This window comes from Parus major, chromosome Z (genome assembly GCF_001522545.3).
Source record: "Parus major isolate Abel chromosome Z, Parus_major1.1, whole genome shotgun sequence".
Taxonomy (NCBI): Eukaryota; Metazoa; Chordata; class Aves; order Passeriformes; family Paridae; genus Parus; species Parus major.
Genome location: NC_031799.1, coordinates 15,607,813 through 15,621,957, shown reverse-complemented (window position 1 = coordinate 15,621,957; position 14,145 = coordinate 15,607,813). Strand labels below are relative to the sequence as shown.

General features: G+C 40.9%; 1 protein-coding gene across 5 annotated transcripts in view; it reads right to left on the bottom strand.

Annotated features, from left to right (window-relative positions):
• ITGA2 (integrin subunit alpha 2) overlaps positions 1-14,145 on the bottom strand; it is a 68,427-nt gene that overhangs the window by 36,205 nt on the left and 18,077 nt on the right. For all 5 annotated transcript variants that reach the window (XM_015652895.2, XM_033520612.1, XM_033520609.1 and 2 more), the window contains 3 exons: positions 13,138-13,261; positions 5,269-5,378; positions 4,266-4,357 (listed from right to left, as the gene is read on the bottom strand). In XM_015652895.2, coding sequence (XP_015508381.1) covers positions 4,266-4,357; positions 5,269-5,378; positions 13,138-13,261 — 326 coding nt within the window. The remainder of the gene's footprint in view (positions 1-4,265; positions 4,358-5,268; positions 5,379-13,137; positions 13,262-14,145) is intronic.

Genomic DNA, 14,145 nt, shown 5'->3' with positions numbered 1-14,145 from the left:
CAGTGAGTGACCGGAGAGGGGTCAGTGAGTGACCGGAGAGGGGACAGTGACCGGAGCGGGGACAGTGAGTGACCGGAGAGGGGTCAGTGAGTGACCGGAGAGGGGACAGTGACCGGAGAGGGGACAGTGAGTGACCGGAGAGGGGACAGTGAGTGACCGGAGCGGGGACAGTGAGTGACCGGAGAGGGGTCAATGAGTGACCGGAGAGGGGACAGTGACCGGAGAGGGGACAGTGACCGGAGAGGGGACAGTGAGTGACCGGAGAGGGGACAGTGACCGGAGCGGGGTCAGTGACCGGAGAGGGGTCAGTGAGTGACCGGAGCGGGGTCAGTGAGTGACCGGAGAGGGAACAGTGACCAGAGGGGGGTGAGTGACCGGAGCGGGGACAGTGAGTGACCGGAGCGGGGACAGTGACCGGAGAGGGGTCAGTGAGTGACCGGAGCGGGGTCAATGAGTGACCGGAGAGGGGACAGTGACCGGAGCAGGGACAGTGACCGGAGAGGGGTCAGTGAGTGACCGGAGCGGGGACAGTGAGTGACCAAAGAGGGGAGAGTGAATGACCGGAGAAGGGTCAGTGACCGGAGAGGGGACAGTGAGTGACCGGAGAGGGGACAGTGAGTGACCAGAGCGGGGACAGTGACCGGAGCGGGGACAGTGACCGGAGAGGGGTCAGTGAGTGACCGGAGAGGGGACAGTGAGTGACCAGAGAGGGGTCAGTGAGTGACTGGAGAGGGGTCAGTGAGTGACCAGAGCGGGGTCAGTGAGTGACCGGAGAGGGGTCAGTGAGTGACCGGAGAGGGGTCAGTGACCGGAGAGGGGTCAGTGAGTGACCGGAGAGGGGACAGTGAGTGACCAGAGCGGGGTCAGTGAGTGACCGGAGAGGGGTCAGTGACCGGAGAGGGGTCAGTGAGTGACCGGAGAGGGGTCAGTGACCGGAGCGCGGGCACAAACAGCTCGGACCCATCCGAAGGGCTCGTCCCACCGGGAATTCACCTGGCATCTACAGGGTAAATTGCAGCATCTCCCGACCCGCAGGGAGCACTGTCCCCTTCAGCTACACCAGCGGGACAGATCCGCCCCTGGCCGCATCCCCCCCACCCCCGGCTACGCCTTTCGTGGTCTTGGGGGGAAAATGACCCTGCTTCGCTGCTGAAAACAATCTCTGTAAAAAGAAGCATTTTCAGCTGGATCAACCAGCTGTTATTTACGTCTTTATACAAGTTTATATGCACTCACATCAACCACATATTAAGAGAGTATTTTGCCGTGAGAATATAGCGGGAGTTGTGTGTGTGTGGGTTGAGGTGGCGAGTTGGTGGGTGTATTTCCTTCTTAAAAGAAAACATTAGAAACTCGAAGAAATAAATATAACCTCTACATAACCTCTCTCCAACCGTTTTGTGAGAAATTATAGTTTCCATATATATATATATATATATATATATATATATATATATATATACATATACATATATATATATATATACACACACTCTCTGCTTGCACCTACCTCTATTTAGGAAAAGAGAGACTATTACACTTTTCTCAAGAATACTGTAGGGCAGAAAAAGGTAATTAAATTCAAAAGTAAATGGAAAATGAGCTAAATCACCCACTGGTTTCCCAGTAAGAGGCAACATCAAACTATCCGAAGATATTTGACCAGATGGTGGATTTTCTAGATGAGAAAGGAAGTATATCCACATTATCTGATCTTGAGATAAGTGCTTTTTTAAGCTGCTACATGGGCCATAGTTAGCTCTTACTGAAAAAGACAGATTTTTAGAGAGATGAATGGTATAAAATAAATCATCTATATGAAGCTGGAGGAGGGTTACAGGCCTTTAATTTAAAGTTCATTTTACTTCAGTCTTTTTCCCCTGTTTTCAAACCTTTTTTCTGTATTGGTGGTAGTTCAAAACTGTGATGTTAATCTTGGAGCAAAAAGCAAAAGTTTTCTAATAATCTTTGTTGATCTTCAGAGATAAAAAAAAAAAAAAAAAAGGAAAAAGAATGTTCTAGCATTGCTTTAGTCAGAAATTTAAGATGTGTCATTACTGAAGGGGAGATCACATATCAAGCACAGATGAACTTGAAAGGCAGAATGCTATAAAGGGACATAGACTTGCCCTTCAGGAGTAATGTTAAAAAATGTGGACATCAACTGTAAGGTCATTGAATGGATGGGGGAGAAGCAGATGGATCAGGCACTGGATGACTGCAAGGTGACTGCAAGCATGCAGCCAGCATGCAAAGCAAATACAGCTTAAAGATGTGTGATGAGAAGCTGTTAAATTGGGGAAATACCAAACACTCTGTATAGTGCCTGGGAAAGACTCATGTGGAATACAACATAGACCTGGTCACTGATGTTTGAAAGAAGTGTTTTTTAAAAAGAACATTTCAGCCAAAAACCTCTGTATTTGTTTAGGAAGGCAAAGGAGAATGGTGTTTGTGGGATGTCAAATAGAGAAGGGAGATTTTACATGCAGGGAGATGAGAACTGCTTCTTTCAACTAAAGGCAAAGCACTGCCCAGTGAACAAACTGATAAAAATTTATATGGGAAATCCAGAAAAACCTTCTTAACCATCAGTGAAATTCTTCAGCACCTCTCCAACAGAACTAAGCACGCCTCAGAAAAACGTAATGAGCATGTGGGAAATGACTGCCCTGCACTTGGAGTACCTGTGGGCAGCAATCCCCTGGCACCAAACAGCCGAAGCAGCAGGACTCAGGACTGCAGCACAGACCTGCCAGCCTGGGTCACGCTCCCAAGCCAAGGAGCCCAGGGACTGAGCACGCAGCACAGACTGGGACAGGCAGATGGAGCCTGAGAGGGGCCACAGGAGGAAGGAGAGCCGTGAGCTGGGAGGAGGAAACCCTGAAATAACTCAAAGAGCCCATCACGGAGGCCAGCTGCCACAGAGACTCTGAGCAAAGTCCTGGCTGGAGGCAGCTTGCAAATACGAGCAGGCAGTCCACACATGGGGTTCAGTACCTGCCACAACTCAGTCATGGGGCTTTTGGTATTTGTTGAGGCTGAGTCACAGATAAGCACCTGTCTCCAGTACCTCATTCTTCCTATGCCAAAAAAAGAACTCTCGTTGAGTGGCTGTTTATGTCTTAGAATTCAACCTGGCTTTTTATGTTTTTTTCTTTTTAAATCCATGCAATTTAAGGAGAATCAATCAATAACATGTGGATCAGGAAATACTTTTTAACTGAGAGTTGTTAAAATGTTATGAGAAAATACAGATTTCCCTGCATGAGGTATTTTAAAACACTGCAGTTACTCATACTGATTAAAAGTGTGTATGCATAGGACATTAACAGTAATTGAATGTATTATTCAAGAGTGAGAATAAGATTTTTTAATCAAGGCCTTTTCAAGGCACAAAAGCCAAGAAAATTGCTGTTGCTGTATTTTGAAGTTAAGAGTAATTTTACTAATTCCATGAGAACTGCTGGAAAGGTTGGAATTAGGCATTCTTTTAAGTACTTCAGTAAACTGAGCTACCTGATAATGAATATAATAAATACTTGAATACTTTTGTGATTACTAGGAAGATGCAACAAAAAAATTTCAAAGGTTAAGGACAGCCTAGAGCTCTTCTCTCTGTGATTTATTGTTTTACTTACTGCACATGGCTACATCAAACTGAGATACACCTACACACCAACAATTTTCGTGTTTATGATAAGATCATAAAAAAGCACATTAAAACAGACATTCACTTCCTTTTGAGTAAGAATGCTATTTTGCAGGCTGCAAGGACAGTGGTTTGTGGAATATACACTGAGAAATTGCATACTCTTCCAAGCTCACTAGCCAAATAAAACACATCACATATCCAAGGGACTAGAAATACTGATATATCAGGAGAACAGTGCCTGTGCAAGTGTGGATGATAGAGGAAAGACAATATAAAGTCTTTTGAAAGCAGAATCAGAACTATACAAGGCTGCCTTAAACAATTTAATGGTGGAAATATTATTGCCTATATTGTCTGACTTAATTTACTGAGACATTAATAAGGATAAGATGTCTAGATCAACAACAAAGGAGAGACTTCACCATTTTCCTGTATTAATGATACATTTCAAAACTGATTTTTTAGCACAAGTAATTGCACTGGGATGTACCAATCCATGCTGCATAATAAAATACATTTAGCTTGGACTTATGAAAAAATGTGGAGAATTCTGGTTTCTCAATTCTCCTCAGCAGTTTCTGTGTGTCCTGCTTATGATCTTGATACATACCAAAAATCCTCCAGTTTTTGAGTTCTGTATCAGAGTCAAGCCAAGGTTCATGTCCTCTTTAATTTCAGTCACATTTGGAATATTTATTAAAGCTGAAATAAAATTAGATTAAGTAATGACAGAATAATAAATAAGATGTAGAAGCAATTTACTACATTAGAATTCCTTTCAAAAAAACTTGGTTTTTCAGAATGTAAGGCACCTTTTCCAAATGGCTGCATACAATTCTGAGACAAAAGAAACAAAAGCCAGTCTTAGGGGGTTAAAAAATTGCTAAGCATTAAATATAGACAACAATTAAGTATGGCCATTCAAAGTATCTGCCCTCAAGAGAGCTGAAGGCAAAAGAGAGGAAGAAATAATCTACCTATTGAATTTTTTGGCTGTCTGAGTAGCTACAGCTGAGTAGCTACTGTTACATTCCTCAGGACACCAGATTCCTCTGATCCAGTATCAGGCTCTAGACAAAAAGCTGGAAGGGGCAGCGATGGGCAGAAATGATCTGCACTACAAATAAACATAAAGGAGGCATCTCAGCACACCCTGCTGCCTCATATTTTCATTGTATCCAAACCTGAACTCCATTTTATAGTTAGTTTGCAAATAGACACACCCATACCTGGTTTAGGGAGGATAGAGACAGGCATTCCCCCACCAGCCACCTGCCCCTGGATGCCTGCACCTGCCAGCCACTGGCTTAGGGCCCCACTTCCTGCCCCTTGGCTGGAGGCTGAAGAGCCCAGGTGCTCCAGAGGGTGACACTGAGAACCCAGTGCCTCCAGCAGCTGGCACCACCTGGCCTGAGCCCAGTGGCAGGCACCAGTTTCTGCTCAGTCAGACACGCCTCATCAGCACTGAGGCCTTGCAGCATACACACACCTCCAGAGAATCTGGGATTATGCAGATAACTAGTTAAGGAAAGTTTTAATAAGGTAGATTGGCCTTGTGCAAAGACAAGGGAAAACTAAACAAGTGCAGCACGACATTGTTAGTTAGAACATACCTTGTAAATTCAATTTTTTACATGTGTTTTTCGACACACCAACAGGACATGCATATATATCTCCAGTTCTGTTAGCAGGATAGCCACTCCAGGGTGAACCAACCAACAACCTAAAGGACAAGGAACTTCATTAGGTCCTTAACAATACTGAAAAAGTTCAGCAGCAGCATTGCATGGCACATTTCACAAGATATAGCACCCAAGGCATCCAGGTGTAGGAGTCTTTTCCAGAACTGTTCAGAAGCTTTACCTTCAGGTCAGTACACTGCACTGGATTCACCAGGGGCAGCTTTGGTGGAGAAGAGGAATGGGAGAGCCTTTGGGAATACAGCTACCTCAAACACATGCACTGTTTTTAATGTGACATTATGTCACAGGTCAGTGAAGGTACTAATAGATATAGATACATAAAAACTTAGAAATATTTATGTTGGGGATCGAGAGACATTATTACTTATCGTTCTATCAGTTAATGGTTAACTGATTCCTTTTAGGTTATTCTTTTAACAGATAAGAAACATTTTCTACAGGATCTGCTCAGCAACAATCAAACACTTATGCCTGAGCTTGAGCACTACCACACCTAGATAACACTGAGTCATTAAGAAAATACTGGAGGTGGTAACAATGTGCTGCAAAAGGTCTGGAATCCTGAACAAGAAAGTTAAAACTTATGATAATTTTGCCTGCAACACAAAGTAATTCATGTCCTCTGACTCAATTTTTCATCTGCCATAAGGTTTTCCCCCGACATCTGCTCTTCAAGATTCTTTTCATTTTTATCTGAAGGGTTATTAAAAATAAAACAGATTATTGAAAAGCAGGGACTATGAGTATTTGCTTCAGCAGCAATATGACTTTATTTTCAAACAGAACAATCCACGGTAGTAATTAATACAAGCAATGTCTTCCCCAATACAGAATATTGAGCTCCATTAGAAACAATCTTTTGTTAGTTGGTCAACAGGTTTCTTAGAGCAAAATTGCTATTATCTAAAATTTTATAGGTATCTAACACAAATATAACTTGTGCTTTAAGAAAACAAAAAGTGAAATTATATTTCAAAGCAATTTTTTTATATCATATTAACTTTCTAGGGACCATCTGATTTTAGTGCTGTGATGTTATTACAAGTTTGAATAAAATGGTTACAACAAAAAAAGAGTTTTAGATGCACAAGAAAGAGTTTTAGACCATTCTAGCTTGCTCAGAGAAAATAATGCTAATTGCATTTTCTTTTTTAAGTTTATTTCACCTCGATTAAACACAAATAACATTATTATATCAGTTCAGCTGGGGGTTTGGTTTCAGATTCTCTTTCTTGTGAGTCTGGATATTTTAAGGACGCCTAACTCCTCAATTACCTTGTTGGAAAAGAGTGATCATGAAGGCAGCAGGAACAGAACTTCGTGTACTTGTAGCATCTCCAAATGTGCAACTTAGGTTCATATGAATGCCTCTAACAAAACAACGTACACTGCAGTAGCTGTGAGGAGGCCTCTGATTTTTCTTGTTATTTTATGAGTGTTTCTGGGACTTCTCAGCACAGTGGAAAAACGAACCGCCACAACTCAGCACCAAATAAACAGAGCTCATAAGCAACTACTGCACTGGTCATGTGCCAAGAGATAACATAATCTGCAGATACTTGCAGCGACACAGAGGGCTGGAGCTGGTCAATAGCGGGAGGAAGGAGGAAGAGGAGCAGGAGGAAGACATGGTGTTACACTCTCCCACCTTGCTAGGTACTACTGAGTTTGGTAGAGCTGTAAAATGCTAACTGGGCTGATGGGAGAGAAGGGATAGGAGTTTTTGTGGAAACAGGAAATGGTTTTAAAATGGAAGGCAACACTGTCTGTGCAGTATCTGAAACTGGAACTGCTTTCCAGCATTAACTGTCAAGCTGAACATTGCTCTGCGTACATTAATAAACACTTGTATCCTTTTTTCTAAGTTTCCCAGAAGGCAAACATATTTCAGAGTCCTTGCAGGATGACAGCTACTGTTCAGAGAATGTATCTTGGAAATACCTTGTATCTTGGAAATACCCCCTGCAACCACTCCCATCTGGTCATGAAACTCACTGTGAACCTCTGTGTCGTCCTGGCACCACTCTGCAGCCACAGGTCTTCCTGAGGCCCAGACCACACACTTTCACTGACAAGAGTGAGTGAGAAGGAAAAGAGGAACAGAAGCATGTTTGAGCACTAGCTTACCCCAAATCCAACTCCAACTAACTCCAAGCTCCACCCCTGCTACTGACAGAGACAAACCTCATCCTCGCTTTAGCGTTTGCTAAAAGTGTTCTCTCCTTTTCAGCATGCATACTTCTGCTCATTCCATGGGTATTATTTGCCTCCCATTTTCCCTGCCCTCAGCAATAACTGCAATCCAGACATCTGCTTGTACCAAAGAACCATCACTTCTAAAACTTAACATTCACAAGATAATTTTACTTTTTCTACCCCTGGAACTAACATTGGAGCTGCTGCATTATATGAACAGCAGATGAAGCAAGACAAACTTTTCTCATTTCTCATAGTTTACTGGGACTTATTTAATTAACTTATTTTTCCGTATTCCTTGAAGATGTCATATCTACATTGCAGGCCAAAAAATACCACTCCATACACAGAATTCACGCTTAGAACTAACTGTTACTAATGGTGATTTTCAGAAATGAACAGAGCTATTAAACCCATTCCATTATTTGACTTAACTAGTCTAACCTGTCATAAATATATGCCTGAGAAAAAAATATTAACTGACTTATGCTAAGCTCAGCCCTCTATTTTTAATTGCCAGTCTTAAAGGCTCTAGGAAATAACGTAATTTCTAATTATTTCATATTCCTTGCCTTATGTAAAACACCAGCCTTAATCTACATAAGAAATCAGAAATCTACTTGCCTTTCAAAATTAACATAAACCATTACAGTAGGGAGTTACACCACATTGCTCTGGGAAAATGCATGTGTATCCTTCTAAAACATCAGAAGTGAAGACAGCAAGGGAGTATCTGGCTAGCATCCTGCCAACCACAATTTTTTTTTTTTTACTGTAATTAGACAGGATGCATGAGACAAAGTGAAACAGAATATATCAGGAAAGTATGCAAGAAAGTAGTAGTAAAATACTCGAGAATGTTTGTTTCCAAATAAACTGTACCATGCATAATGTATTAATTAAGGTTCCTTTTCAGCCATGAGTTAAATGCTTAGTTTTACAAAACTTCTTTACATGTCCTTGCAGATGGTCTTTACAAAATACTATAGAGAGTAGAATTATATATAATTATAATAAGTAATATTGCTACTGATGTTGATGTTTTTATTTGTCTCCGTAATCATTCTCCAACACTGTTCACAAAGCAAAGGCACTAGGAAGTCAAATGAAGTTCAGCAGCAATGCCTTACCACACAAGCTGCAGGAGTGCCAGATCAAAGTGCAACAGGAATTATTTCTGGGAAATTACACCATGACAAAGCTAGTAATCAGAAAACTGTGATGTAGCAGAAAGCAAAATCAGAATTCACAGCAAAGGGCTGAATTCCCAGCTGTTGACGGAGAATGTTTTCTATTTTCTGCCTTCTTTCTTTTTTTTTTTTTTCCCTCTCTTTCCATGTATTTGCTTTTTATTGTGTTGTGTTTTGTTTTGTTTTCTAAACACAAAAATGGCTTATAGGAAAATAAAAGTAGAAAGAACCTCTATTAGATCATCTGGCCTTTTTCCCTGCAATTACAGGAAGTGGTGAGTACATATGAAGACCAGAAAACTCTTCATGCTCATAGATGCTTCTGTGCACACACTAAAGTTCTTCTCACCATCTAAAACTTTTGATCCTTTCAGCAATAACCAGAAGTTCAAAAACTACAGTGAGCTATGGCAAGACAGTTTGAGTGACAAACTCAGAAGCCATAGAAAAAAGCAGCCAGAGCTTCTCCAAGCAGGAAAAGACTAAACCGTGCTTCATGCAGTCAGGGAAAACAAAACTGGGTAAAGAACTCAGCATTAGCAGTGGTTCTGGCACTGAAAAGGCAGAGCTGCAACAATGGCAGCTTCTGTTATAAAAAAAAAAAATCAGAAGAATTATACTCCTCAAAAGAAATGGCCTTCCTCATTAAAATCAGAAAGCTTTGAAATGTACTGATTTCAACAGAACTTCATACAGAAATGTATGAAGTCTTTTGATGAATGTCTTTTTGGCAAAATATCTTGTTGGTCTAAAGAGGCAGCACAAAACTTCAGAAGAAAAGCCACTATATTTGGTGACCAGTGAGCATAGGCAATGGTTTTTATAACTACTTTTGGTAGTGCAATAATTATGCGATACATCAGTAAGTGCACTTTACTGTGCTCACATTACTGACAAGTGAGATGAAACAAAATATTTTCAGACAGAAAAATCCCACAATATAAATTAAAAACCAAAAATAATTTTTAAAATTGCAAATTCTAAGCACACAGACACAGCTGAGCATGTGTATGAAGATGCATGAGTGTAGGTAAAAGCATTTTAACAGCTATCTACAACTATTTCAATCTTCCTCACCTGAGACAGCTATAAAACCAACTGTCAGCGTGGAGTAAGTACTGTTATCTCTGAAGAATGTACTGTTAGCTGCTGTTCAAGGAATGCACACTCAAAATGAACTTGACAGGGTACAATTTGGCTTTCTAAAGGATTATGTTTATAAAGCAACAGAAACTTGAGTCTTAATTTAAGATTCCAATGCAGATGACTTCTTGACAGTGAGAACAACAGCATAAACTGAATTATGTTTCTATGGTGGCTAATTACTTGTATGGTGAGCCGCTTTTCTAATTGATGAGTTTCACTGGTATTCACAGTTTTCCTCAAGTTCATTAAAGGGCTCCCATTTTAAAATTCCCACCAGACACTATGAAAAGCTTGAACTGTGCTTGACTTGCAAGTTTGTCCTTATTTATGAGCATCGCACAGCATCAAGGCTCATCAATGCACAGTGGGCCAGTGCCCAATTATCCTGGATCGTCTGTCTCTAACACAAAAAATCTTCCTCAGTGTTTTGTGTCACAGCGTCCTAACATGTACCAGACTCTTCAATAGTCCTGCATTCCTTTTGGACTGCCTTCCCTCTTCTCTCTGAACTCATCTCCAAGCAAAAGTGAAAACCAGTACCAACCGTGCAAAAATTCTCCCTTTATCATTTCTTTAGTTCTTACTGCCTCAGGAGATGCACCTCCCAGAAATACTGCTGAATAATAAAACTGCCATCTCCTGTATCTCTCCTCTCTGCACTTTGAGGGAGCATAGGATTTTTAAAGCTGTATTTTATATAGCACCCTGGGAACTTATTAAGCAGAATCTAGGAAATAATAAAATTTCTGGTGGGCCTCAGATTCCAGATAACCTCTTCTGGGGAGAGATGGCACCCCAGCAGCACACGGTGCTGTGAGCAGCCCCACTCTCTGTGCCTGGACAGAGTTCTTTAATACATCACATTCTTGCTGCACAGTGACAATCTCTTCACAAAAGCATATGATGATAAATTCTCCCCTCAGACACAAAAATCACTCAGACTGTTTATCTTGTTCCCAGCCATGTCAACAAGAACTCTGCATGGACTGCAGCCTCTGCACTGCTCATAGGAGAAAACAACTCTACAGAACAACTTGAAAGAGATTGGGGCTGGTTTTTTTTTTGTCTGCTTGGTTGGGTTTTTTTGTTTTGGGTTTTAGTGTTTTGGGTTTTTTTATTTAGGTTTTGGGGTGTTTTTGGTTGTTGTTTTGTTGTTTTGTTTTGTTTTTTAATAATGCTTATAGGAAAAAGCTCGATTGTCTCAAGAAAAAGAAAATAGCCTAGAAAACAAGAGAACAAGACAGTAGAATATGACTCACTTTTTTTTTAAGTTTCCTAATGATTTTTTGAGCAGGAGACTGAAAAGGGCTTTTCTTCACTGAAGAGTCTCTAACAATTCCTAGTTACTTGAACACAAGTTGATAAAATTTCTCTGATTTTTGGACATAGGTCAGACACCATGCAGTGAAAGAACTAATGGTGCCTACATATAGAGAAGTTTACCAGATTCAAAATATTCATATACTTAGGAAAAGATTGGTTGAACTCCATGGTCATAAACGTGTTTTCCAACCTAAATGATTCTATGATTTTGTAAGGTTGGAAAAATTAAACTAAAGTTACTTTTTTTTTCCTTCTATCCAGCACACATTATTCAAGAAAGTGGTAGTAGAGGAGTTTTTATATTAGAACCAAAAACAAAAGAGGGACATGTAAAACATAAATTGCTTGAATGGATCAGGCAGCTACTGCTTCTTCTGCAAGCTTACAGAAAAACTCCCATGAAGTATAAAACACGAGGCAATTTCTCCATGTATAAGGCAAAAACATTAAATTCACTACAGGCATGCATTCTTGTTCTCCTTCAATGGCTTTACACAGAAGATTTTATTTTATTGTTTGTTTGTTTTTTCTGTTTGTTGTTGCTGTTATTTTTAAGAGATATCTCATCTATAGGTGAGTAGACACATAAGTGAAGCAGTCAGAAACACAGTGAGAAGCCACCACAGCACCAGATGAAGGGCAGGGGTAGGTTGGAAGCCTACCCATCTGAGGGAGAGGAAATGCCTCAAGGTTTCAACTCAGAGGATACAGCTCTGCTCTCCTCTTGCTGTGTCTCCTGGTCCCTGGAAGCAAACGCTCCTGTGAAGTCGGGGGTGGCAGGTTTGCAGCCGACGGCGGTGCCTCTGAGCAGCGCCGTCACAAACATCTCAGCTGCCTCAGTAATTCCACACTGGCTGCTCCAAACTTTAACTGAAAAATACACTTTCACGCGTATTTCCATGGATTTCAGATATCGACATCTTACTTTCTCTTTACTGAAAAAAGTGCAGTTACTGAGTGTTGTCACTTAAGTGGAACTGCCAGTGTTTGGCTATTTGGGTTCCCCTCCATGGAGGAGGACAGGTCTGGAGTGTCTCAGCATACCATAACATGGATCTGTTGTGCTCTAGACTCAAACCCATGCATACACAAACAGCCACTTAAGAGTTCAGTAGCTCTCAACTGCTTTCAGAGACTCAAGAGACCTCACACACAAAGACACCTGAAGCTTTGTGCCTGCTGAGGCTGCACAAGAGGAAACAATGGGTCTTCCACTAAATGTGCTTACTCCCAGTAATATGTTAAAGCTCTTTTTGAAGCCACTACTGCTAGGAAAAATATTTTACTAATTGCTCATCGAGCCCAATGTTGTGGCAACAGTGGATTTCAGGTCAAATTTTTTGGCTGAAGAGATGTAGCAGACACAAGACTTTGCTATGATTGTGTTATCAAATACATCCAAATACACCATCCCTTGAGAAGCAAACAGTTAACACTGTGTCAGACACAAAATTATACCAATTTAATTTAATTTTAATATTAATAATTACAACTCACCAGATCTAATAATTTGTTTTGACCCTAACAATGTTAAAATGGAAAAATATCTCATGCGTATGTAAAGTGTAACAAAGTTCCTCTGGTACACAAAGGAATGAAATGAAAGTTAAAATTCTAGAGAAATTGTAATTGTAAGGAAATCAGTGTATTGGAGATGAAATAAAAGTTTACCATAAGAAAGACCTTGGGTCACATGGTGTTAAGGAAAAAAGTCTGAAACATCACATGCACACGTTTATAGGATATCTCAGCATTTTGTTTAATAACATTAAGTATTTATTTGTAAAAAGATAGCTCTAATATAAAAATGAATTAGCCAGAATCCCTTTAAATGAAATGTGGAATTATAAAAGAAACATTGAGTTGCAACATTTTTTACTTAACCTTTTAGCTTGACATAAACGAAGCCATTCAAATTGCTTACCATTTGCCTTGTTCATTTATAAACTGTTGAACTGCATATCCAAACTGCTCTCTTGGTGGACCAGAAAATATTTTTGCTTTCAGAAGCCCAACATTGTAGGCTTCACAGCAGTTGTGAAGAATGCCTGTTAACAGAAAGATCATGATTATCAAGAAGTAATTAAAGAAGAATTTTGATCCCAGTGAAAAAGGCTCTTCATCTGCGACAGCTCCCCCAACAGAAGAAAATAAATACAGCCTTTGACACATGTTTGAAAAAACAGCGTTTTTGCTACAGTACCCTGGCCATGCAAAATGCCTCTCTCACTCCTTACGTGTGCTGCATTACTGTGGGCAGAGATAAATGACTCATTCACTGTTTGCCTTAACAAAAGTTGCAGCGTTACTAATGGGAATGTCTTAGCTGAATAGAGGCAAAATGTATGATTCAGAGGTCTGTTATCCTCCTTTACCTTCAGGCGTTAAGTTAAGCTTGCGGCACAGCAAATACATCAAGAGCCTGATGAGGTACACTATAATCACAGAATCATTTAGGTTGAAAGAAACTTACTCAAGAACTGCCAAATTCACTAATAAACCATGTCTTTGAGAACTACATCTACACATCTTTTAAAAAGTTTCAGGGATGGTGATTCCACCACTTCCGTGGGCAGAGTGTTTCAATACCTGAAAACTTTTTCCAGAATAAATTTTTCCTAATGTTCGGTTTAAACCTTCCCTGGTGCAACTTGAGCTCATTTCTGCTTGTGCTATTGCTTGTTACTTGGGAGAAGACACTTATCCCCACCTGGCCACGTGGAGAGTGACAAGGTCACCCCTGAGCCTCCTTTTCCCCAGACTAAACACCCCCAGCTCCCTCAGCTGCTCCTCACAGCACTTGTGCTCCAGACCCTGCCCCAGCTCCCCTGCCCTTCTCTGCACTCACTCCAGCCCCTCAGTGTCTTTCCTGCAGTCAGGGCCCAGAACTGGACACAGCACTCCAGGTGTGGCCTCACCAGTGCCCAGGACA